The sequence below is a fragment of the Dasypus novemcinctus genome, chromosome 1, assembly GCF_030445035.2.
Source record: "Dasypus novemcinctus isolate mDasNov1 chromosome 1, mDasNov1.1.hap2, whole genome shotgun sequence".
NCBI lineage: Eukaryota > Metazoa > Chordata > Mammalia > Cingulata > Dasypodidae > Dasypus > Dasypus novemcinctus.
In genome coordinates, this window is record NC_080673.1 from 145,046,332 (window position 1) to 145,073,985 (window position 27,654).

Consider the following 27,654-nt stretch of genomic DNA (forward strand, 5'->3'; position numbering starts at 1 on the left):
GGTAGAATTAAATAGCCTGAGCTGGGATTCTTAAGATTTATTTATTTTAGTATTTTCTGGAATTTGGGGAAAGCACAAATTAGGCAAAGTCTAAGTAGTGCTCTCATTGTTCAGGAGTACCTTTCCATTATTAATTGGTAGGACTCTGTCTTGGTTTGCCAAGGGGCTGCTGATGCCAAGTATCAGAGATATGTTGGCTTTTATAAAGGGGATTTATTTGGGGCAAAAGCTTACAATTCCAAGGCTGTGGCAAGTCCAACTCAAGGAACTATAAAAGGTGCTTTCTCACCAAAGTCAGCTGCCACATGTTGAAGCAAAATGTCCACCCATGTCTGCCCAGGCTTCAACCTGTCCCTTCGGGATCAAGCCTTCCTCTTGAGCTCTTTGGGCCGAGCCTCTTGAAGCTTCTTGCTTAAGTGATCCTGTAATCCTCTCTCTCCTGGCATAGGGCTTGCTTCTTCCCACACCTCCTGTATCAGTCTTGGCTATTCTGCTCTCTTCCCAATTTGAGCTGTAAGCTATCAGGCAAATGGCTCATCTCACCCTGGGGCCTCAGCTGTTTGAGCCTTCTCCTTTTTGTCACATCCTTTTTGTCACATGAAAGGATGAAAAATGACAGAGCTCTCTCACTTTCTGTATGTCTGTCTGTCCATGCAAGTCTGTTTATATAAGACGGACCAGGGGATGAAGACTGAACCTAAGTCATGCCTTACTGACATAGTCAAATCAAAAGCCCTAAGGCAATCTTACCAGGTAATCTATTCAAAGATCCCTTACCTGGATTTAATGCAATCAAAGAGCACCACACACAGAGGAATAGATTAGTTTACAAACACAATCTTTTTCCTCTTGGGATTCATAAAATATTCTCAAACTGCTACAGACTCTATTGCCCAAAATGCTGACTGGCCTCAAGAAGATAGTACAAAATGGATTGGGACCACAAAAAAGGGGTGAAAGATGAAAAATTGGCTTGTTCCTTCCCTTTCTTCAGATATTTCTTTATAGATCCCTTTCTTTTAATATACCACTCTTGTCCTCCCCCCAAATTTCACTCTTTTCTTTGAAGCTCATAATCCAATATCAGCAAACCTGTTTATATCCCTGGGTGTTCCTATCACTTTCATGCTTTCAGTGAAACTGTCCCTTGATGACATGCTTTTCCTGAGAACCTCACATATTTAGGTTATTGGTTCTCTCATACCCCTCAGGGAAAAGAAATGTCAGTGTCAAACCAAAATTTGCCCTCTGGCATCAACTTAGCTCCTTTGAGGTCTTTGCCCTCAGATGTTACCAACCTCTACTCCTCTTGTTTTGATATTTACTAACATCCCCGCCCTCTACTTCCTCATCTCTCCATTTATTCATTATCCCTCACCCTCTTCATGTTCATACTTTCCTCCTTGGTCAGCCTAGGTCCAATGATCTTGTATTTTTTTACAACTCTTCTCCCTTGTAATAATTTGGAAATAATTCCAACCCTAGGTAGATGAACAATGCTGAAGAAAAAAACACAATTATTCAAGTCATGTTCAAATAATGACAAAAAAATTCTAATTGCACTTAATATCTGGGAAGCCAACTCTACTTCCCTAGTACATAGGCTTTCCCATTCTCCATTAAGAATATTTCACATCTTCCTTAAACCTGAATAGCCCCTCTCAACTAACTATTGTCTCCTACGTCCTTGAAGAAATAGAAAAAATATTACAGTGGCAAATGCATTGATGCCTTGCCCAGATCTTCTTAACCTCTTGTATAGCTCTTGTACTTATCATCCAGCCGCTGCATGCTTAGCTGATAAAGGCAGCCCCTGGGTCCTTCAAAAGATTGTCCATGGACACTGGAACTGCTATGCCCATACAGCAAGCCTGCAATCAATTACAGACAAGAATAGGATTACAAAATTCCAGCTCCTTTACCTCAAGGTTGGTCAATTTTGAAGTGTAATTTAAACTCCAGAGCTCTCCTTGGGATCAGGCTGGGACTTCACCAGAAATCACAACATTCCTGAGCTGCTTCTTTTTTCTCCTTTTTCCTTTCCTTTTTTTTTTTTTTTTAACCTGTCACTCTTCCCTTTCCTTCCTTATTGATTTCTTCTGAAAGCACTTCCTTAATAAATTGCACTGAATCCTCAGCTCAGGGTCTCCTTCTGAAGAACTCAGTTGAGAGTACTGACAGAAATGTTCTCATCTTTCCAACACCAAATCTATCAAACTACCTTCAATAATACTTATACATGTTGTCTTTCCTCCTATTGTAATGAAAAAAAAGCTTCTCTTCTTATAAAGGTCAACATATCTACTCATGCGATCCTTCTCAAGAGGTTCTGTAATGATTCTCTTTCCTGCTTCATCCATGTTCTCTTTTGGCTCATTCCCATCAGCAAATATACTTTAGGAGCCCTTATTTTTAAAATAAAACAAATAAACTTTCTTCCAAGACTCCAGAGATTCTTCAGGACCATCCTGTATACAAAATCCTTTACTGAGAATTTTATCAAAAGAGTTTTCTACACTGCTAGTCCATACCTGCTTACCTCTCATTTTCTTAAAAGCCATTCCATGCATACAACCTTCTAACACCACAATGTCTGTCATTGCCAAATCAATAGGCAATTTTTTGCTCTTATCATACTTGATCACTCAGAATAATTCTGTAGTTGACCAATTCCTCCTTTTTTTGTCTTCCATAACATCGTATTCTCATGTTTGTTCAATAGTTTTCCTATTATACTTCTTGTTCTTTCTGAGTTGCCTTTACCACAACGTAACTCCTGGTTAGTTTCATTCAGTAATAGGGTTTTAAATACCAGTAACTCCCAAATCTCTATTTCCAATCCTGACCCCTCCCTAGAACTCCAGATTCATATAACCAGCTGCCTTCTTCAGCTCTCCATTTAGTTTATGCAGTTTGATGCATCTCAAACTTAATGACAAAAAATGAATTCTTAGTTACCACCCTACAAAACCTGTTACAACCTTGGTCATCCGCATTTCATTAAATGAAACTAAAATCCACCCAAGCTGATCAAGCCTAATAAATAGCAGTTATTCTCATGTCTCTTTCCATCATTTCATTTGGAACCCATCAGTATTCTGATCTATTCCTCCTCTAAACATATCCTAAATAGTCACCTTCCCCAAACATACCTCAGTATAATTCACAATTCCTCTGGACTGTACAACTGCTATAAGAATCCAACTGCACTGTTTAGAGATTGCTAACTGGCTCCAAACAACAGTTTCTCCTTTCTTCCTTGCTGACAAATTTTTAGCTAAGTGCACAGCTTCCCAAATAACCTGCATTTCCCAACCTTTTTGCAGCTACGTGTGGCTATGTGACCATCGTCAGTGGGATGTTTGAGAATGAGGAATACAACTTCCAGGTCCAAACCTTAAAGAAAGAGTCTCACTCTTCTCTTTAAGTTCTCTCCTCCCAGTGGCTTGAATATTTATGAGGGAAAGAGCTGGAAAAGCCAGGAGTGTAAGATGGAAGTGGAATACTGAGGATAGTAGAGTAACAGAATGAAAAAAGTATCCCTGGCACTGTGAAGCCACAATATAAATTTTTTACTGCTTAACAAGAGGATTGCCACATGAGATAATTTTTTTAAAAAAATCTCTGTTATTGTGGCTTTTCTTACACCAAACTCTATTCCTAAGTAACACATTCCCTTGTAATCCATTGTTTTAATACGTAAATGAAAATTGGTCTTGTCCCTGCTTATCACCATCCAGTGGGTTTCTGTCATAGAGCAAAATGTAAATATTTAATTGTGGCCTTCAAAGCACAGTATGATCTGGCCCCTTTACATTAGTTATACCCTAACCTGGGATGCATATTCTCCAACATCCTTTGCATATGGCTGGCTCCTTTTTGTCATTCGGATATCAGCTTTTCTTGTGGAATCTCCTTAGAAAACCCTTTCCCAGTATCACAAACCAAAGTAGCCATCCCATCATCCTCTGTCATATTACTTTTACTTTTCTTTTCTTTTTTAAAAGATTTAAAAAATTTATTTCTCCCTCCCTTCCCTCATTGTCCCTGTTTGCCCTGTTTTCTGCTCTCTGGTCCATTCTCTGGTCCATTCGCATAAGGCGGCTCCAGGAACCAACCCCTAGGACCTGCCGGAGTGGGAGAGAAGTGATTACTCTCTTGTGCAACCTCAGATCCCTGTTCTGCTGCGTCTTCTTATTTTCACTCTGTGTCTCTTATTGCATCATCCTGCTGCACCAGCGCTCCGCTTCAGCTGGCACTGCTGCATGGGGTGGCTTTCCTGCACTGGGTAGCATTCCCATGCAGGGTGGCACTCCTGCACAGGGCGACATTCCCACATGGACCAGCACCCTGTGTGGGCTGGCTCGGCATATGAGCCAGCTTGCCCTCACCAGGAGGTACTGGGCATCAAACCCTGGATCTCCTATATGGTAGATGGGAGCCCAATTGGTTGAGCCACATCCATTTCCCTCTTACTTTTCAGTATAACAGTTTTTTATAATACTTGCTTGTTTCTTAGCTTTATCTGTGGATGATCTGCTCCACTAGAATTTACATTCTGAGACAGGGTCATTGGGCAATGCTCTTTCTCCAGTTTCTTGGACAATAATAGGTTTGATAAAATTCCCTAATAGGAAGAAAGGAAGGAAGGGAGGGAGGGAGGAAGAGAGGGAGGGAGAGAGGGAGGCAGGAAGGACCTAATTTACAGAAATTGTGGGATCTAGTGTTCTTGGGAGGAATTTGATTGAGAAGTCAACTGCACATTGTGAAAGGGGACTTACAAATCATATTAATATTTGTACATATTTATTTCTTTGGGCTTGATCACAGAGGTTTTATCAACTTCCACTTATGAAGTCAGCAAACTTTCCTAGTGAGGTTCTCCAATATAGATAATTATTGGTGGTCATGGGATTTGTGACTTCAGGAATAAACAGTCTAGATAGAAAATTTTGCCTTTCAAATATATTTTTATTGTAAATTAAAGACATTTAATTTTTTCTATTATACTTTTTTTCTATTGTATAAGTAAAAACAAGTTACTTTATACTACATAGAAGGCTTGTTTCTTTGTTTTATGGCATATTTCCAGTTAAAGAAAAATTCCTATTTACATAATTGTCTCTTTTTTGATGGTCCCAAATGACAGCAAATAGTTAAGAAAAAGCAGGCACACTTTCATTATCCATTTTGTAATTATCATATGATTTTTTTTCATTGTCTCTGTTAGAAGTTTCTCCCTTACAAGGTTTATGATTAATTGATCACAAGATTTACAATGGTTAATAAATAGTGACTTGCATTCCCTTGACATAGAACAGCCCCCCATCCAGAACCTATGTGCTCAGATACAGTTCATTTCCTCACAAGAAGAGACAAAGGAGCCACATCACGTGACACAGAACAGCCCTCCATTCAGACCCTAGGTATCCAGATACAGTTCATTTCCTCATAAGAATAGACAAGACACATGGCACCACCAACCCCTCCTGCATCCCTAGAATTCACTACCCCTAGCCCACCACCCCCTAGCCAACCCTATTGGCCCTTGGGGCTTATCCAAGCCCCAATCCCCTCCCACTGACTAAACATTTTCCCACCTTTAGATGTACTGTATAAATTCATGACCGCCTTTGCCAGAGACAGGCTGAAGTCTCTCTTCAGACCCCTTCCATGCTGTTGGGAGAGCTTCCCAATAAACATTCTGCCTGCAATCATGTCAGTCTCATGTTCCAGTGAGTGCCATTCTTTTCTCTAACAGTCTCCTTTGTAAGAAAAGAGAATTCTCACTGAAACTAAAGTAATGTTAAGAAATCAAGTATGGTGAACTCCTATCTAAAGTGTACTTTATGAAAAAATTAAAATGTTTAGTGAGTGTGATAGTTATTTTTATGTGTTAAATGACTAGGTTTTGGCATCCAGTTGTTTGTTCAAACACTGTCCAAATGTTGCTGAAGAGGTATTTTGTGGATAAGATTAGCATCTATAAACAGTAGACTTTTTATAAAGGAGATTAACCTCAGTAACGTAGGTGGGTCACTACCAATCAGTTGGAGGTCTAAGAAGCATGAAAACAGGTATCTTAAAGCAGAAGGAATTCTGACTTAAGACTACTACATCTACTCCTTTCAGAATTTCCAGTCTGTCGACCTGCTCTACAGATTTCAAACTTGCCAATGTCCACAATCGTGTGAGCCAATTCCTTAAAATCAATCAATCTTTCCCGATGTGTATGTGTGTGTTTGTGTGTATGTAATTATACATACCTATATACTACTATTTATTTCTCTGGAGAACCATGATTTATCGGTGACCAATAGATATATAACTGAGGGAACACTTACATGAAATTGCCTAAATTGTTAATCAGTATACAATTCCTTTCTTTGCCTTTCTCTGTTGTCCTGAAATACTAGATTCCTCAGTACAAAGGTAATCTATATCTTATTATACCTAACTCCAAGAAAATTATATTTTATGCCTGCATTGTGTAAGGAAATAGGTGAAATTCAGTAGCAAACTACTGCTACAAAACCCACTATCAGGGGAGCTGATATAACTCAAGTGGTTGAGCGCCTGCTTCCCATGAATGAGATCCTAAGTTCACCAGTACCTCCTAAAACAACAACAACAACAAACCCAAAGAAATACCACCATCAACCTATAAAATTTCTAATAATTAAATCACTTATGACAAATGTTGCTTTACATAGACACAAATACTGCTTCACTAAAAGTCTTTGATGAAGAGTTAACTAATTTTAAGATGACATATTCTCCATAGAAAGCTACAAAGCTAGTTCTGGAGAATAAGTGTGCATAAACCAAGCCAACTCAGCATGATCATATACAGTAAATATCCTAGTCACTATTCATTTCAAATAAATAGTAATTAAAATAAAACCCTATTAAGAAAATTTATTTAGCACAGCTTCATTTAATGTATTTTAAAATTGCAATTTCAAATCAATTTATCTATGGATTTGCCATCTCAACCCATTTTGCCAAAATCACACACAATATATATGATATTCATGTTTTGCCAAAAAAACTGTAAAGAAAAGTTAAAAGTGGTTGATTATGCTCTGGTTGTTTTCCTACATTGTGAATAACCCTTCTTAAAGGCCTCTACTTTAATTAGCAATATATTAAGAGGTTCTCAATTTTAAAGAAAACATTTGATTTGAATCAAATTAATTAATTAAAGAAATAATTAAAAAGTTAAGTGGTAAGAATAACAGAGCAACAGGTTGGGTATACTTTAAAAGCCATATTATTGGGAAGTGGCTGTGGCTCAAGTAATTGAGCTCCATTTACCATATGGAAGAGCTGGGTTTGATCTTTGGGACCTCCTGGTAAAAAAAGAAAAAAGGCATTCCAGGCCTGTGCAGTGAAGCAACACACCAAAAAGACGATGATGCAACCAGATAGGGAAAAAAAAAAAAAAAAGACCATATTACCAATAACTGAAGCACACAAAGGTTCCATGAAGAGGTCACCAGTGAGCTAAATCTTAAAGTACATTTAAGAATTAGGGGAATAGGAGAGAAGAACCTTTCTGGTAGAGAGAACCACATGAATACTAGAACATGTACACAAGTGACTAGGAAAGATCACAAGCACTTAACAGGTGTGCCACACTAGGTAAGTGACAAACTCTCCAAACTTCAGTTCCTTCATTTGAAAAGAGGGATAACACCATTTACCAATTTCAGGGTTCATGTGAACATTAAATAAAATTGCAAACCAAAATATATTTTATTATATATAGATTTATTACTATGTAGATGAAATAAGCTACGGTATGTAAAGGACTTAGAATTGTGTCTAGCACATGGTAAAATTTCAACTAAGTAGCAATTCTTCTTACTATTTTCAAGTACGCATTACATGTCAATTCTCAAATTGGTCTCTGATAAAATGTGGCAATTATAGCTGATTTGGGGCTGAACCAGAAAGTCCCTGTCTTTTATTTTGGAATCTATAACTGAATGTTTACTTGTAGTACAGTACTCAAAATTCAATGCAAACATGGATTTTGTGGTTCATAAGCATGACGAATGGGTGTTTACATGCTTGTGCGAGGTGTGCCTCTCTCCGACCTTGTTATGACGTCAGCACATTACCCATCTGCCATGAAAAAAAGAAAAAAAAAATCCAACGTAAACTTTCAATATCTTCAAGAAGCATTTGAAATCTGGTTGTTTTGATTTTGGGGCTCGAAAATCTTGGCTGAAGAACACATTCACAACTCAAACAAATAAATATATTTTGTTAATTTTCAAGACAAATTTATATACATATAATCATTGTAGTAAATAAAACTCAGTTAAAAATAATTTTTTTCAATCTTTAGGAAGCTATGTAAGAAAAACTGTTACTGCTAAATGGTTCTGGTTTTAGTGATCACGGCAAACTATTAAAAGCCACAGTTTATGACACCAATGAGATTTCACGTGTATCTCACTCAGCTTCTCCAAAGAGATTCAAATGACTTTATTTATATGGTTCCAAATATGCTCTTTCCTTGCATAATATTTTATGATGCAAAACTCCATTAAGGGAAGCAGACGTGGCTCAACTGATAGAGTATCTGTTTACCATATGGAGGGTCCAGGGTTCATTCCGCAGGGCCTTCTGACCCGTTTGGTGAGCTGGCCCATGCACAGTGCTGCTTCACGCAAGGAGTGCCATGCCATACAGGGGTACCCTTGCATAGGGGTGCCCCACGCGCAAGTTGTGCGCCCCGCAAGGAGAGCCGCCCCGCATGAAAAAAGCACAGCCCACCCAGGAGTGGCACAGCATACATGGAGAGCGGAGGGAGAGCAAGATGATGCAACAAAAAAAAGATAGTTTCCCAGTGCTGCTTGATAATGCAAGCAGACACAAAAGAATACACAGCAAATGCACATTGAGAGCAGACAACAGGGGGAGGGGGAGAGAAATAAATAAAACAAATCTTTAAAAAACAAAGAAACTCCATTAAAATAAATATGTTAAAAAAGTTTAGTTCAATCATTTTACGTTAATATATGTGAATTTCACTCATTGTGCATGAGATTCAATTTTATAAGATGTGATTAAACAAGGTCTTGCTAAATATATGTACTTATTTTTGAACCTTTATTCAAGTGCTTACAATTCAAGGGAAATTAATAACAACCATGGTTACAAAATGAACAAAAAACAAACACAGTAAATTTTAAAAAATTTTCAATGTCAAAATAATGAATGGCTTCTTCCTTTAATCGTTTGTATGCTATATAAATGATTGCAATTGAAAACACTAGAGTGTACAAAGAACTTGAAGACAGGTGAATAACAGTAATGAAATATTCTCATTTTCATACAACTCATTAAATTTTTATTATGAAGATATTTTCACAGTAGCATATTAATAACAGAAAGTTAGAATTGATATCTTTTAATTTTTCAGAGGTTAAAATATGGAAGGATGATGTTCTTAGAATATGCTTTCATTAACATGTTTTTGGACATAATACAGAGCAGGCTAATTTGTAGCAAAAAATTTTTGTAAGATAACTATATATTTGTTACACCAAAGTTTTGAAAATAAAGACTGTATAAAAAGAACATTTTCAGTCATGTATATTCTTGCCACTAAGAGAAAATCATTATTGTTTTACTGTATTTCCTTTGTCTTTTTTCTATGTTTTACATATGAAAGCATTTATTCCTGTGAATTAAATAGAGAAACATGCATTTCATATTGAAAAGGTATATTAACACACAACTATTCTATATAGTATACTTAATACAATTTTATAATATATAGCCTTATATTTTATTTTCAGGAAGGTACTTATCTTCAAGGCTTTTTAATAACATATCAAAATGTACCAAATTATTGCTGGACGAGGATTTTTATTGATGATTAACTTTTTCCAAACTGTACAATGTATTTATGTTTCTTAAATTCATGAAATTATATATAAATGTTACTGAATTTGTTCAAAATGTATCAAATTTTTACTTGTTAGTAAAGTCACTGGATATTCACATTTTATAAAAAAAGCATATACATACACAAACATATAATGGATTCAGATGAACAGATTTTATAATTAGAATGTTAATTTTATAACATATATAAATATACAACTATGTATTAATATGAAAGAGAGAAGCAGAGGAGTAAAATAATGTTGTGATAATGTTATATTTTCCAAGACTGTAACTTTGCTTGCCAATTTACATGTTTTTACACTCGTGTTTCTCACTCAGTACCTATGAATCATGATAATTTATTGTATTATTTTAAAGGAGCATACCTGCTAGTCTGGCTCCTTATGTAAGATCAGGTTCCACTTGTACTAGATCTCATCTCCTCTTGTCTATTCAAGAGTAAATACCATACAATTTCTCTATCTCCCCAGTCACAGATTGTCAATTCTTAACAGATTAAAAAGAAGATGTTGTAATATCTCTCATGCTTAAAACTAGCCAATTGACAAACAAAAAGAACAAAACAAACCCTAAAACCTCCCTTGACTTAATATCTCCCTGGAGCTGCTGTATTTTTTAGATCCTGTTTATACCACAAAAGAGTTAGCTACATGTGTTTTTTAACTCCTCTCCTTCCATTCTCCTTTGAACCCACTCTAATAAGGCTTCATTAACCTCCCAAAACAGTTTTTGTCAAGTTCACAAAGAACCGCCAAGCTACTGAATCCTGTCATCAAAGCTAAATTCCCATCTTATGTGAAACACTTGATTTACTTGGCATTCAAGGTCTCTAGCTTTCTTCCCATCTCATTGGCTGCTGCTTCTGAATCTACTTTGTAGATTGTGAATTTTCCACATGTCTAAATGTTAGCATTCTCCAGGTTTCCGTCATTGGTTCTCTTTTTTTCTGAATGCATCCTCATTTCCTTAATTTACCCAGTTTCATGGAATTAAAATAAAGTCTATACACTGATGACTATAAATTTCTATCTTCAGTTTTCACTAATCCAATTGCAGGCTCACCATCTACATTGAGAGGACGAGAAAGCCTTTCAAAGTTAACTTGTCTGAAATAAATCTCCTGATCCACCCCCAAAAGTGTTTCCTACATACTTTCTTCTTCCAGTAATCACAACCTACCCCTTCAACAGACGAAGCCAAAAACCTTCGAGTCACACTCTACTCCTCTTCTTCTCACAGTCCATATGCAATAAATTAACAAACATTCTATTAAGTTCTACATTCAGAGCACATCCAGAATCTTAACATTTTTCATTTGTTGAGTAAATTAATGAATAGTTAAAGGGAAAACATCTAATCAAATTTCATACATCAAAATTATTAAATAAAATATATGAATAATATGGGGCACAAATGCTATTCAATTGCAATTATTCTCAGATTTCTTCCACTCTTTAAGAAAATTTAACTACTTGGGGAAAAACTATAGTCTTAAACTAACTAGAATGGATCAATTTTGCTCTTGTGTGTACAATTACTTCAGAAATATTGGGATCATTAGAAAATTCAGATTAGCAAGTTTTTCCAAAGTCTGAATACTCATTTCACGTGAGACTTAAAGGAAATCTGAGTCCAAGCCTTAAGTAAGCAACAAAAGAACTCGTTTTTTTAATTAGTATTCTTAGGAAGAGTTATTTTTCCTTTGGGTAGTCTTCAAGTCTTTTTCATTCTTAGACTGTGGTTAACTCTTTTATTTCTGCTATAAACCTAATTATTTTGGGGAAAAGTGAAACTGTAATTTAATCTCAATGTATAATGCATAACAGTTCCAGTGTGCCTTCAAACCTGTTTTCTCAAATTTCACTCTCAGTGTATGAAGTGGACTGAATCTAATGATGCATAAAACATTGAATCCTAGAAAGATCACGTAGGTGTTTAAATGCACTTTAAATATAAACCTAAAAAAAGGAACCAGGACTTTTAAATTTCATAAGACTTAAAACTACAGCCTGGAAGGTACAATATGATGTGACTGGCAATGATACCTGCAGAATGCAGACCTTTGTGATTAGTGCCTGAAATTCATTTTCCAAAGGAGATTATTAAATATTTTTAAATGCTGAAATTAAGGTAATCAATAAAGGACTACTGCCTTAGGATTATATTAACCTGCTTTAAAGCAAATCTAGTACTGGTTATAAAAATTCACAAAGCTCAATGTTATTTTGTATTGTATTACACTTCAAATATACCTGGATAATTTATGATAACTTTACAAGACATTTAAATTGAATTTTAACCACAGACCGAGAAAACAGAGGAAGACAGGGAAAAATTATATAACAGACAACTTATCCAGAAAACTCCCAATTATTTTACCATTTTACAATGAATACAATAAATCTATTATTGGTGCTTAGTCTTTCTAAGGGGTTAAAATGTTCTTACTGTGTTTGGACTTTGAGAAGTGTCATTTGATAAAAGAATTTGGTAAACATGTCATCACTACAATGTGTTGAACTAATATTTTTACAAGAGAGCTGATGATTTTTAAACACATCTTTAAATATTTCATTAGAAATCTATGAAATTCTCTTTAGCATTTAATAGTTTTAGTGGTGAAAGGTAAACTATGAATAAGATCACTTGCATGGATTATGAGCTAATTTCTTGGTTTGTTTTTCACTTACTTTCTTAAGCTTCCTTTGTAAAAAGGTATCAGTGGCTAATTTTTGGTGTCATATTCTACATTAGTGGCTAATTTTCTGAGAATGATAAATTCTTAAATATATGTACCTCAAAACTTACCCAGAGAACTTTGAAGTGGAGAACATTTCTATTAAACACAAGTACGAACTTGGTTTACTGCTCTCATAAAGGTTCAAACTGTTTTTGGTACACTGCTCTGACTATAGTATAAAGATAGATAATTATGTAAATCAGGCTATGTTATATTAACATAAAAGAAAATTTAAAGCATTTAAATTAGCTAAATTAATTTAAACCCCAGGGGACCCTGAATCAGGGGCTGGGTCCTCCCAACACCCCAGACCCTGTCCACTCCTCACCTTCAGTGACTTCAACGCGGGAGCCATCAAGAACAAGGCGCATGTGTGCGAGAGCTGTTTGCTGATGTAGCGGTGTGGAGTGAGTGGGGAACAGTACCCTGCTAGTCTTCTGGCCACCTATGATGCCTGTGCAACCCCCGAGGAGCAGGAGACCCTGCTGTGTACCCTGTTGTACTCCTCTGACCTGAGCCGTGCCATGAGCAAGTCCTGTCCCTGTTTTCCCCCCACCCAGGGAATATTCTTGTAATATTGCTGCATTTCTCAAGATTGTCACTTTGTCTTTTTTTTTTCTTTTCATTTTTTAGAATGCTATCCCCCATTTCAATAAAGAACTAACATAATACTAATGAAACACAATGTAATTTGAATATGTAGAAACATAGCCCTCAAAGTAAAGGTTACCGTCTTAGGAAACGAATAAATTATTATGGATACTAGTAGGGCAGAACATTTTTCTATTCTTCCCTGAAGCTATTCAGAAGGCTTCTTAGATTTCTTTATGTATGGCAGGTGTCCAAGCTTACTGAGGACACTTTTTTTTTTTCCTCCAGAACTAACTACAGAACTTGCTACTTATTAATCAAATGAGCACTCCATTCCTGGGGCCATTCTTTTATAATAGGATAAGTTTGGCTTAAAAAAAAGAAGGATCATATCATGCATAATTCTTAATGATACCATATGGTAAACAAAGCCCATCACATTCTAATAAGATTTTGACATAAATTGAGCAAAACTTCTCTGTAGAATATAAAAGCAACAAAAAGCAGCTGCATAGTTGCGAGCAGAGTTGTTAAAAAATAATCAAAAACATCCTGTACCAGCACTGAATTATATAATGCATGCTTTCCACATATGATTACATTTAATTATTGCAAAAACTCCACAAAGTAGATACAATTATTCCCAATTTAGAGGAGAGCCATGATATACCTGGATAAGGTCAAATAAATACTACAAGACAGAACAGAAATTCAAAGCCAAGCGGATCTGATGCTAAAGCCATTACTCCCTTCTTCTATTAGCAGTTAGAGAACAGGGAATGATGAAAGAAAGTAAAAAGTATTTCTTTAAACTGTCTGACAATTTGCCACCAATCACTCATGTAAATTATTCTAAGGGGTGAGACCAGAAATCAGAAAACAAGGCTAGCCTAGATATAGGAATCTGTCAATAGAAAAGAGCAAAGAGACAGATGTAGGAAAAGAATGCCTGGTATTTTCCTTACTCCTTCCAAATAGGCAACAATTTCCTTTTCTATGCCCCAAAGCCTCTATTATTCCTTCAATACTTCATAATACTTATGATGTTATTAAATATATTTTTCAATAATAGAAACTAACAATTTTCACTTTGAAGGTAAATATCAAGAACTCTTTAATAAGTCCCCAAGAAATAAGTTTTATATGCCATAACACTTTGGCCATATTATGCAACTTTTGGGCTAGTAATAATTCAACACTAATTTTATTCATTTTTACATATATTATTATTGTTTAAATAGCTTAGATATTGCTGATTACAGTAAGCTCCAACTTCAACTTGTCAGATTTTCAAAAGAAAATTCAAATTGTGAAGATTTCTTTTTTTCTAAATCACAATGATCTATGATAATTTTTGTGAAAGAAACAAATGACAAGCAAGTAGCAAATAGAAATTATCTTTTTAAGTTGTAATTATTTTTAGTAAATCTGAGACTTGACATTCCTCATTTTCTCAGTAATCATGGTATCTATAATAATTCACTCTAGTGTTTATTTTGTAACCAGAGTATATCATCAATATAGTAATGAACCTGCCAAATAAATATTTTATAGTAACTCCAAAAGGGGTTTATTATGATGATCCTGAAGTAAATTTGGAATTAAAAATAATTAAACTGATTTAAAAGTAATAAAATATTAAAATTAAATTAACTAGGGTAACTAGGAGTCAGCTGGGCACAGAGTTAGGATGAGAAAGTCAGTAGAAGAACAGCAGAAATAAGACCTGAAGCAAAGCAGATTATATCTAGAATTACTAGAGAGGACATGTGGCATAAAATGAGAAGAAGAAAGGAGCAAACAGATCAGGAAGGCCTATGGGTCATGGTAGGGAGTCTGGACTCCAGGGTTAGAATAATAGGAAGCCACTGAAGAATTCTGCCCAAGAGAGCGGTATAATTAGATTGAGAATTTCCAAGAGATCACTCTAGCTGGTGAAGGTAGGGGTTATAATAAATTTGGGGAGAGGAGTTAAGAATCCATTGTGGTGGTTCAGAAGATAATGTTGGCTTAAAGGAAGGTGGAGGCAGTAAATGTGAAAAGAACATACTTTAGATAAATGATATACATATGCGTGAAATAACACGTATGATAAGGGCAATAAATAATTGCTAAGTGAATGGATTGCTTTAGAAAGACACAGACTTCCAAATGACCTCATGAGGTGGTGGTTTTTATCTTAATAAACCAAGGAGTAGGGCAGAAATAAAAACAAAAAATAGAAAAATGATGTTTATATCTTTAAAACAAAGAACTTCTCCCTTATCACCCCATACCATTTAAAAATATACATTTTACAGGCCCTTATTTGGTCAAAGTCATTATTATCTTTCTTAAATCCTTCGTCCCTTAGCATTTATACCTTGCTCATTTCTTTAAAACAATTTCTTAAACAGTTAATATAATGTATTTTAAATAAATGAACTGTCTTTCAGATTCTGGAAAGTACTAAGGAATACTTTCTTGAGATTTCTGTTTTATTCAACATGTCTGCTTATCCTGTGGATTAGTACCTTTCCTACTTTATAGAGGGGACAGGTAGAAATCCCTAAATTCATGCCCCAAACTGGTTTACTAAGCTACTCCACCACACCTATTTTCACTTATTTCATCCACTATCATTGGAAAAGGGACCTCCTTCTTGGCATCTATTAGCTCAGTGGAAAGTTTCTTTTATGTTAGCTAATGGTGTCTAATTGTTCTGGATCTCATTCCCTATATCTCCTCGGTCATAAGAAAACAGTGATTCCCCCTATATGTTTAGTCTCTTTCTCACGATTCTTTCCCATCAGCTTATCTACATTCATGTCTATTTCATCTTAAAACCATCCTCTATATATTTCTAACAACCACCCAATTTCTTACCTTCTCTTAGGGTCTTTTTTTAAAAGCATCATCAATGGTCTTTTACATTCCACTGCTCATTAAATCGTTCATTATTATGTCATTATTTCATTATTATAGCAATTTTAAAGAGCAAACAATGGTTTGGCAAGGTTAAATAACCTTGCCAAAGACTATACCATGGAAAGTAGTTCAGAAAGAATTCAGATCAAGATATTCTGGTTGAAGGTTTTACTTCATTTTGTAATAAAAAATATGATGCTATCAATGTCACTAAATGTAAAATGTAATTATTAACTATGATTTGTTTTCCCAAACAGCAATATCATAAAGATTTAAGCAATATACCTAAAAAAATACACTCAAATATTGGGATAACACACTCTTCTTTAGAAATATGTAACAGCATTAAGTACAAGATACAAAGTTAAAGATAAACAAAAGTCTTTACTTTTGCTGAACTGGCCAAAAATTTTAGAGCTTGCCTCAAAAGGATACTTAAAGATTAGGAAAAAGAATAGACCTTTCTCTGAGTTTTAACCTGGTAAAAGATGTTACATAAATATCAAAGTTTTATTCACTTCCTTCTTGATAGTGCTTGAAAAGCATAATATAAATGATATATAATTAATATTAAAGTGAGTAAAAGTATGATATAAGGAAAATATATTTTCTGTATTTTAAAATTTATCCTAATTAAGTGATATGAGGAACAAATAATCCAAGGAACTCATACCATACTTTACAAGAACAGTTTATTTAATTGTAACAATTCAATAACCTAATGGCTATTATTTCAACTAGATCTTATAAAAAATTACAAAGATTATCTTTCATAGTAGATAATGCTAGCTGTGCTCTACTGTATTTTTATTTTTTCTAATTCCTTAGTTCTCCTTTTCAATAGATTTAGACAGATGACTTCTTCAAACAAAAGTAACATCTTAATGGTAATACACCTTTGTCACTAAAGTCTTAATGTATTATTTTATCCTGTAAACCTTCACTGAAGACAACTGGGCCAGGAACTACATCAAGCACTGAATACAGAAAGATGAAAAAAGCATGACATAGCTACAATCCCAAGTAGTTCACGCAGAATGCCAGTAGCATGTGAAAGTCACAGGTGACCTCATGAAACTTATAAAAGTTAATTCATTTAAAGAAATTTGACCAAAGTTAACACACAGTTAAGGCAAATTACATTAAAATAGAATTTAAGATATGATATATATTAAAAACTAAGTCACATCTCAATGTGGCTATCTTTTCAAATGCCACAAATGCTAAAGGAAAAAGAAAAAATGTTTTAGTTATACTAAGAAACTTGATTTTTTTCTTTTCAGAAAATGTTAGTAAGCTTTTTAAAAAGATGTACATCAAGAAAACATTATTAATACTGGAAAGGTATATGCATATTTTCATGTTACTGCACAGTTGGAGCTTTCTGACCCTATAAAATTAGAACTTGGGTTGAATGAAAGAAGTTAGAAGTTAAAGTAAGGAGACCTCTAGAAAAATTTACCTCTCCTTCCCAGAGGATTGTGCTAACATTTCAAAGGAGAGTGAAACCTGGAGCCATCAGTTTATATTCCAAAGGATTTCGTTGCATTATGGAATTGAGGTTTTTCCTCCCTGCTCCAGGATGGGAGGAGGGCAGTGGTATAGCAGATCCTATATAAAATCCCAGATTCATAATTTTGAGGTTCCTCTCCTGTGCTGAACCTCCTGCCCCCCCCCTTTTGGGACACGTAGAGGTCATCATCCAGTTCCCATCATATCACTCTGAAGAGGAAGATGGGGTATGAGGACTGATGCAATTTTTGTTGTAAGAAATAATAGTCTGCCCTGATTCAGAAACACTGTGTTTGTTTTCAGGACAAAACAAATACATGTAGATATCTGTCATCATGTTATAAATCATAGTTTAGGGAAAAAGAAGAAAGTTTCTCTGAAGACACAGTTCATTTACTTCATTTACTTATTTTAGTAATCAATAAATTATTTTATTCAGCAAAGACAATGCACAGATCTTCTTTATCATTTTGTGACAAGATTTTGATGAAATATAAAGTGCAGGTGGTTTATAGTACCAAAGTAAGGCAGTCTAAAGAAAACAAAATGAAAAATCACTTACTTGATATTATCCAGACAGCCAGATTCAGGTTTCAGTATAGCAGTATGATGGAACATTTTGTATAAAGCAATCCCAAGAAAGATTACATTAAGCTGGAATAGAAAATGCAGTGTTATGTAGCATAACTGGAGTAGGAAAAAATAAGTTCATTCTCTGTAACAGATGAATTGTTCTGGGAAATTAGCTCTTACTACACTTTTAAAAAGATTGGGTCATAGACAATTGCCTAGTAGTTTAGGTATAGGCAAGAAGAAAGTTTGGGGAATCGGGATAACATTGAGTTATGAAGCATTGCTATGCCAAGTAGGCACAAACATAAAATCAACAGCAGTTGGAATGATGTTACGGAAATTTTACAGCAACTCAAAGCTCTTTACCAATCCGTTTTAAAGAAAAACAACTAATAATTATTCTAGCTGTGTTAAAATTACTATACTTTGGAAGATGGCCCCCAAATTACTGTTTATGAGTACTTTTTCCAATGCTACATAACAAGAACACAAATATTAAAATCAATATATTTTTGAAGAGTTGGCACCAAAGTATTAAGAAATGTTGGATAATTCTGGATTAAAGTAGGGGGAACTGCTAATGATATTGTTGTATCACTGCAGCCAGAAAAAGCATATAATTTAAACAAAACAAAACAAAGATATCACCCAATTTGTTTGTATATTCCACAATTTGGGATTGATGGGGACTAAGAAAGTCCAATTATAAGTTCCAATGAAGTTCTCCCCAAAAGATTCACAATCCTTTTACAACCATTCCCAAATCAAAAAGTGTGAAAAGAGGAAGTTTTTAAAAATGTCATTTGGTGAAAGAAAGAAAGAAATAAAAGATAACCCAAACTGAACCCATTCACTGGAAAATCTGTTTTGAACTAAGGCTCTGTGCAGTAATTTTTCTACTTTTTCTTACTCTTGTTATTTTTCTTGGCAGAAATATTGCAGTGTTTGGTTCAAGATGCTGCAATGTCCCTACTGTGAGTATTGGATGATGTTTCATCTTGGGCAACTGACCATTCCCCACTAAGGGCACTATATAATGTGCAGTGTATACACCATATTACCATCTCAACATCTGAAAAACTTCAGAACTCCAAAATATATCTGGCACCAAGGATTTCAGATAAGAGATTATAGACCTCCATTTTATTCAAACTTCAGAGACTAACATTTTATTCAGAAAAATAGATAACTTTGTATATAAAAATAAGTAATAAACTGTGATGCAAATAATTTTATTTAAATTAGGATAAATAATTTTTGACATGGCATGCATCTAAAAATAAAAAAGGAAACATGACTCCAGTTGCTTAATTTGGTTTTGCATTCATAAGTAAAATCCTTTTGAATTGTAAAGTTTTCAAGATTTATATAAAAACAAAACAGGAATGAACAGTAAGGTGTGTTCCCATCTTTCCAATATTGATTCCATTCCTATTTCTTATGAAAGAAAGAAAGAAGAAGAAAGAAGAAAGGAAAGAAAGAAAAGAAAGAAAGAAAGAAAGAAAGAAAGAAAGAAAGAAAGAAAGAAAGAAAGAAAGAAAGAAAGAAAGAAAGAAAGAAAGAAAGAAAGAAAGAAAGAAAGAAAGAAAGAAAGAAAGAAAGAAAGAAAGAAAGAAAGAAAGAAAGAAAGAAAGAAAGAAAGAAAGAAAGAAAGAAAGAAAGAAAGAAAGAAAGAAAGAAAGAAAGAAAGAAAGAAAGAAAGAAAGAAAGAAAGAAAGAAAGAAAGAAAGAAAGAAAGAAAGAAAGAAAGAAAGAAAGAAAGAAAGGAAATGTACTGTTGTCCAACATAAAATCATTAGTGTTCAAACATCCACAAAACAAAAAGGAATGTGTTGAGATACGACTCCTGAGGCAACACAGCACTGCATAAACTCTTCAAATACATGTTTTCTTCTCCCAATGGTTTTGTTCAACTATCTTACAATGCAAAAGCAGAGTAAAATGAGCACCTAATTGCTTGAATTATGGAGGGTCAAATAAGTACATGTTTCTTCAAATTAACCTATGTAAATTAAAGATATACAATACAGAGATAGTGAAAGTTTTATTTCTTGACCTGGGAAACACATAGTTAATTAGGTGTGTTCTTACCATAATTATCAAGGTCGCTGGTCCTATAAAACTCCAAATGAAGTAGGTGTCAAGTCGGAGCCAACATCTGCAATGAAACACAAGGGAGAGAAAGCATTCAAGGACTGGGCATGGAACATACATCAAGAGTGTACGAGTGACAGAGAAGAATGTGAACTGCAAAGCATTCCACTGGGAGACAGGAAATATTACATTGCTTGTTCATTTAAATGCTGAATTATGTGCCCAATTCCTGACAGCACTATTGATGGAGCAAGATAATTACCTCTGGAGGAAGCAGGGGAAAAATGGCATTGGGCCTATTTACTGAGGCCTCTTGTGTCTGTCATAGACCCCTTAAAAAAAAGAAAAGAAAGAAAAAGCTATACACATTGCCATTAAATCGAGTAGCTTGAAGCTATCCTTTTCTCTCCAATTATGGTGCTACATAAGCTGTCTATCAGCTGTCAGGCAAGGTGACATTTTCCTGTCAAGATGATCTGAGGAAATTCAATACAAAGAAGAAATAAATTTGATATTAGAATATTGAAGTTTAATTAGGTTGGGCAGCCAACCTTTGTAATTCTTGACTCTCAGAAAGGGCAGTTACTTCTAGTGCTTCTGGGGTTGCAAATGATGTTTAGCATCCGATGAAGTTGATTCATGACCCAAAAGTAAATTATTAATCACTTAATTTCAGCTACATTTAATACTCCCCCAATTCTTAAAGCCTCTGGGAAATTCATTTTCATTCTTCAGTATGACAGGAAGAAAAAATGGAAGTGAATAGTTATGAAAATGATTAATACAAATTTTGAACAAATTACATTTGATGTTAAAAATAATACCTTGAATTATGTGCCATTTTTCTATTTTTGAGATATAATTAAAAAAGAGGAAACTCCTCTAGTGTTAAATATTGAAAAGTGGTTTGCTAAGTGGTCTAAACATGCAAATCCTTAAGTACTTAATTATTTCCATGATTATAAAAGTATTACTTAAATCTAAGTAATAATGGAATACTAGAAAAGAAAGCTATTAAAAGAATTAATAGGTGTCCATCAATAGGAGAATGGATAAATAAAACACATATAATGAAAATTAGAAAATAGTATACAGTATATATATAATATATTTTAATACTTAAAATATTATTCAATATTGTTAATAGATGTATAGATGAATGTAAAAATATTTTTAATGGAAAGGGAAAAAAATCACCAAACTTGTGTTAGTGATTGCCTCTTCCATGGGAGTAGAGGGATGGAGAAGCATATTAAAAGTATTTTAGATACATGTTTTATTTTAATATTAGCGAAAACAAATATGCCAAATGTTAACATTTTAAACTTCTGAGAGATAGAAACGGTAATGCTTAACGATATATTAACTTTTCTGTAATTTTCTGTAACTTTTAAATTTCTCAATAACAAAACCTTAAAACCAAGTTTTTAAACCAAAAAAAAAAAAATCAAATTTCTTAAAACAAATCATTTCAAAGTCTCTCCCTCTTCTTTTTAATTTACTTTAATAATATAATAGGTACTCTATTAGAAACTGACTACAAGTTCATATTTTTTACATATACAAGAGGATTTCTCTTTATTCACAAAAAACTTATTAATACTGTTTGGGAAATAAGGTTACAAAGAAAGCCATCCAGTTATTAGTCATTAGTTTCTTTGTGTAATTATTAATCTTTTTGTTGTTGAGAGACATGTGGTCACGGAAAATAGGAATGTGGTGCTGCCTCTAAACATAAACAAAGGCTAAAACTCAAGGTTGAAAAATGAACATTGTCTTCATTCTTAGGATAGGTAGTTTGTCACTACCCTGATAATGGTGGCATGGAGACTTGAGCAGGGGAAACCTTCATTGGTCTCTCTGGGTTTTTAACAAAGACCGTATTTTCCCTCAGAGTTAAAAGAAAAAAAAAAATAAATAAATAAAGGACAAAGCATGGCTGTTTTCTCAGGCTTCACACACATTTATATCACAACAATGTTGCAGAACTAATAGGAACATGATATAATACTAATAATACATTTAAGAAAGGTTGTTAATGGTATAACCCCAGTTATTTTGCATATCAAACAAGTACTTAACAGCTAATCTGAGAACTTTTTATAGGGAAATGTACTTCAAAATACTTTTGAAAAAATGTTATTTTACAGGTTAAGGACTTTTACACAAAAAATTTTAATTACATTATTAGAGATTTTCTTGGACTAAATAGGGAATTAAATTTTTTTATCTCCTCACCAAATATTTTTAACAAATATTTTTAACAAATATTTTGTTAAAGTAAGACATTGTCCTTAAATATTTGTCTTACAAAGCTTTACTTTCTTGAAAACTGTAGCTTCACAAATGCGTTATTTGAAAATAAATTGTATAAAATTTGTTTTGTCAGTGATCTCTAAATGTGGAAGTGAAATTACTCTTGAAATTATTATTTTTATGTTTTAAGAAAATTCTTCAATATCTACTCGGTGCAATAGATGTAAATTCCTTTCAGAAATGAACAGTGAAAGGTAATAGGAAACGTTTAAAATGTACTGAGTAAATCATCTCTCCATGAGGGCTGCCTGGACTTTACTATCTTCTGGAAAGGCTGTGTGGTAAAAATCCCCTTTCTAATTTGATTGCCATATGGCCACACCTGCTGTTGTTTTGGACACATGCTGGTTTGCTCAAAGCTTTCTGCATTTCCTCTTTCCCATTAACTACTTTGAGAAAATTTACATGATTTCTGCCCTGACCTCACAGTGTCAGTTTTGAAACAATTCACACTGGTTTTAAGTTTAAGGAGAGTATTTTGTGGGGAGCATACATGCACATGCCTGGGTCTGTGCATTCCACTCCATAGTTTTCTATTAAGCTAGGCCATTCGATGTCAATTGGAAACAACGCAAGACCAATGGTTAAGACGAGAACAGGCCAGATTAACAGTGCAAATGCTAGAGGAACAATTTATCAAACTAGGCACAATAAAATTCAGCTTGTAAATGGCCAGAGTGGCCTGTAATAAAGAATAAGATTTATCTGAAAACTGCATTTATCCACCCGGCAACATATAATCTGTGAAATAAATAATTGCAAATGTCATTTTGGTTTGATTTTTAAAGATTTATCAATTTTTTTCTTTGTATAAAATTTAGTCATATGCATATAATATATAAATGATGGTCATAGCAGTAACTAACAGAAGGCATGATTCAAAGTTGAAAAGGCAAGTGTGTTCTGAATGAACTAAATGTTTATTTGAAGAAATACTGAAGAGCCTTTAGATAGCAGATACGTTCTAGAATTCAAAGGTGCATTTGTCAAATACCATAAACATTGACTTGAGTGGTTTTTTTTTTCATTTATCTAATATAAAGTAATCCTTGATATTGTTTTTGTGGTATATATATTTTTCTAATTATAAAAGCAATATATATTGTTTTAAATGTATAATGAAGTCTTGTTGATGGGTTTTAATACTCTAAAGAACTGGTTCTAAGCCACAAAGATAAATTATTATTCTCTTCCAGAAAGATATATATATAAATCATATGAAACATCATTAAAAATTCAATAAACGTGTTGATATCTGGATGATTCTTCCATAAAAATGTCAATTACTAATCCAACAAGAACCACCTTCATGTTTACTCAGAAAGGAGGAAAATAATGAATCAAAGTAATTTCTCAAGCAGGATAATAATCAGAAAAACAAATTTTCTTAAGTGTATTCTCTTCTGCTGAAATATTCCTCACCATTTCTTTATCATCAACCATTTTTAAAAGGCCTGCTTCCATATTTAGAAAGATGGTAAGGCCAACTGCAGACATAAATAAAAGTCACTACAACATACAGTTTACGATGCACTGGTATCAGTAACACTATCAGAACGTAGGTCCTAATTGTAAGTTAACAGGTTTAACGTAGTATCATTAAGATGCTTGGTGACATTGTGTTTTGCTGTCTATCTATAATAATTCACTCTGATCAACATGGACATTGACTACTAACCAGAGTTTTCTGAAGTAATATATATTAGGAATGGCATTTTCTCCATTTTCTACAGAACGCTAAATCATACATTGAACTATACTTATTAAGTATTAAAAGTAACTTGTAAATAATATTTGGCTATTTGTTGAACCATGAAATTTACATGGCTTAATTATGTCATATTGTTTATGAGAGTTTGTTTCCTTGATATCTGCAAATTACACAAATTGTTCTCTGTAAAATATATATACTACATATATATTGCATTTTGAGAGTAAAGAAGGAATGAAGAGAGAAGAGGAAAGGGAGGAGGAAGAAGGGGACAGATGCAGAATACATCTAGCTCTAAGGATATTCCATAATATATCTGTTAAGAATTTTTTATGTACTTCTCCACTCAATAACTTCTTATGCTCAAGCATGCATCTAATTTTGAAATACTTTGTGAGCATGTACATGAATTGGGAAAAAAAGGTAGGCAGAGTGATGCAAGAGTGGAGTGTGTTTAGCAGTAGTTAAAATTGGCATTTGAAGTTCCAAGACACTTTTGGATCTTAGAATTAACAATTATTTGTAATACACAAAAAATTGGTTATGTTGGCTTTTATGTTCTCAATGTTATTTTATAAAAAAGGGTTTTGTTAACCCCGCAGCAAAATGCATTCTACCTTTAGATGATGGAGTACAAAGTAAAGAACAATGTTATTATAATTTATCAATATTACAAGTTGCAGTAATTCTGGTGGCCTCATCTTGCTTAAGTTAGCAATAGGAGATTGCATAAGAATTGCATTTAGTACTTTTATAGATGGATCTTTTTTAATGCGATTATTTTAGAATTTAAAATGAGGTTGCTGATCATAAAGTTTGTATTTCTTCAAATATCAACCTAACAATACCAATAATAATAATGATTCTAATTTAATCAATGCTTATATATGCCAGGCAATTTACCTATGTACATATGTACAAACAAATCCATACATATATGTGTATGAGTATTCATACACATTTATACTATACACACAGTTTCCAACATTACAGTAGTCTTCAAAAGTACTTTTAAATCAACCCAATTTACTAATTAGGAAAGTGAACTCAGGGAAACTAAGTAATTTACCTCAGCCACATGACTAATGAGTAATTGAGCCTGAACTTCATCCTAGTCTACTGGACTCCAATGTCCATGGGGCTGCTCTGTGTTTCTTAAAGAGAATAAATATACAAGTTATAAAATAAATAAACCCAAGAACAGATGTAGCTCATGTGGTTGAGCGCCTGCTTCCCATCCATGAGGTCTTGGGTTCAATCCCTGGTACCTCCTAATAAATAAATACATACATAAATAAACAATCCATAGTTTGGATTAACATTATAAGTTCCCAGTGAGTAGGTATAACATTTATTGGGTGTTTCCATGTAAAAAATATTCTCTTGAATAGACTGAAGATTTAAGTCTCTGGGACATATATTTAACAAGCATAGTGTGAATTATAGATTCACATAAAAGGGGCAGAAGAATCATTTGTAGGGAAACTATAAATGAATCTAATTCTGTTACCTTGGGAAGCATATATTCCAAAGTAAGGCCCACTGACAGGGTGCTGAATTTCTGAAATTGCCTGCTCTGCCTATAGTGTCCAGATGTCTCTAGAGCCCTCAGGAATCTCACTGTTGGAGACACAGTTTACTGTGGCAGTCAAAGAGATCCTGCTGAGACTTGCATAAGTGTAACCTCTGGAATGACGTCCTGACTCACTTTTCTCTTAGCCATAACAACTCATTTGTATTTAGTATATCCCCCTTTTGGTCAAGGTCTTTTTCCAAATGCATCAGTAGTTGGCACTTGGTAATAATCCCTCAGTGCCAGGGAGGCTCATACCCCCGGAGTCATGTCCCACATCCATGTGTGTGTGTGTGGGGGGAGGGGAGGTGGTGCATTTATATGCTGAGTTTGGCTTAGAGAGAGGCCACATTTGAGGACCAAGGAGGCTTTCTGGAGGTAACTCTTAGGCAATATACAATACTTGGCTAGCTTTCAATTTCACAAGAACAAGGGTCGTAAGGATAAAAAATATCAATATAAAGAGTCTGGAATAATGGTCTATTCTCCTTCACTAGCCCTGCCCGTGTACTCAGGGGATTCTGTTCATACCCCATTGAGCCCAGAATCTCAGCAAAGTTGCAACACCTACTCACTAGTTCATTACACTTGCCCGGTACAACGAACAAAAGGATGATGATGGACAACACCCACCCAAAAAAAAGAGTATCCACAACTGCAAGCAAGGCAGTTCCATCTATCTGCCCCCTGGGATCTAAGCCCCTTCTCAATCAGAAACAAAGTGGGCATCACCATCCCCAAATCCTCAAGATTGAGGAATGAACAAACATAAGGGGAGAATGCAATATGGACTGAAGTAGACATTATTTATCTAGCAATAGAAGAATTTTTATTATTGATATAAAGGCAGTGGCTAACAGAGGTTCTGAGTGGAGGAAAAGTCACAATATGTGTAACATGGGTCTTTTTGGGATATTGGAATTGTCCTGCATGGCACTGTAATGACAAATAAAGGCCATTATACCTTTTGTTAAAACCTATAAAATTGTATAGTGCAAAGCACAAACTATAACATAAACTAGATGATGGTTATTAGCAATGCTTCAATATATGTTCATCAATTGTAACAAATGCACCACACTAATGAAAGATGTTGTCAATGGGAAAAGTGGGGGAGGGGAATGGGATGGTGCATATAGGAATCCCTTATATTTTTGATGTAACATTTATGTAATCTAAAATTTCTTTAAAAATAAAAAAGTAATCTCTTGATAAGTTAGTAAAAGTCAGTATTTTTAAAAACAGCTTCATAGCAATTTTAATTTATATACTATAAAGTTCACTCATTCTAAGTTCACAATTCAAGAGTTTTTAATATTTAAGAGTTTTGCAATCATCACCATACCTAACTTCAGAACATTTTCACCACTCAAAAAAGAAACTCTATAACTATTAGCAGTGTCATTTTCTTTCCCCTTTCCTACTACTCTGTCCATCGTTCCTCCCCAGCCCAAGCCAACCACTAATCTATTTTGTGTCTCTAAAGACTTCCCCATTTTGGACATTTCATATAAATGGTTTCATACAATATGTATTCCGTTGCAGCTGGCTCCTGTAATTTAACATGTTTTTGAGGTTTGTCCATGTGTTGCATATATCAGTATTTAATTCATTTTTGTCACTAAATAATATTCCATGGTATTGATATACCTCATTTTATTTATTCATCAATTGTTGAACATATAGGTTATTTCTACTTTTGGATGTTCT

General features: G+C 34.2%; 1 protein-coding gene and 1 non-coding gene across 51 annotated transcripts in view; one reads left to right on the plus strand and one right to left on the minus strand.

Moving 5' to 3' along the window:
• The window catches only part of ADGRL3 (adhesion G protein-coupled receptor L3), an 845,015-nt gene that overhangs the window by 72,058 nt on the left and 745,303 nt on the right, over nucleotides 1-27,654 (minus strand). For all 50 annotated transcript variants that reach the window (XM_058297941.1, XM_071216369.1, XM_058297901.1 and 47 more), the window contains 2 exons: nucleotides 20,342-20,408; nucleotides 18,240-18,331 (listed from right to left, as the gene is read on the minus strand). In XM_058297941.1, coding sequence (XP_058153924.1) covers nucleotides 18,240-18,331; nucleotides 20,342-20,408 — 159 coding nt within the window. The remainder of the gene's footprint in view (nucleotides 1-18,239; nucleotides 18,332-20,341; nucleotides 20,409-27,654) is intronic.
• LOC131279994 (small nucleolar RNA U13) lies at nucleotides 8,036-8,136 on the plus strand. The gene has a single exon (XR_009187537.1). It is a non-coding gene; the product is annotated as a small nucleolar RNA U13 (small nucleolar RNA).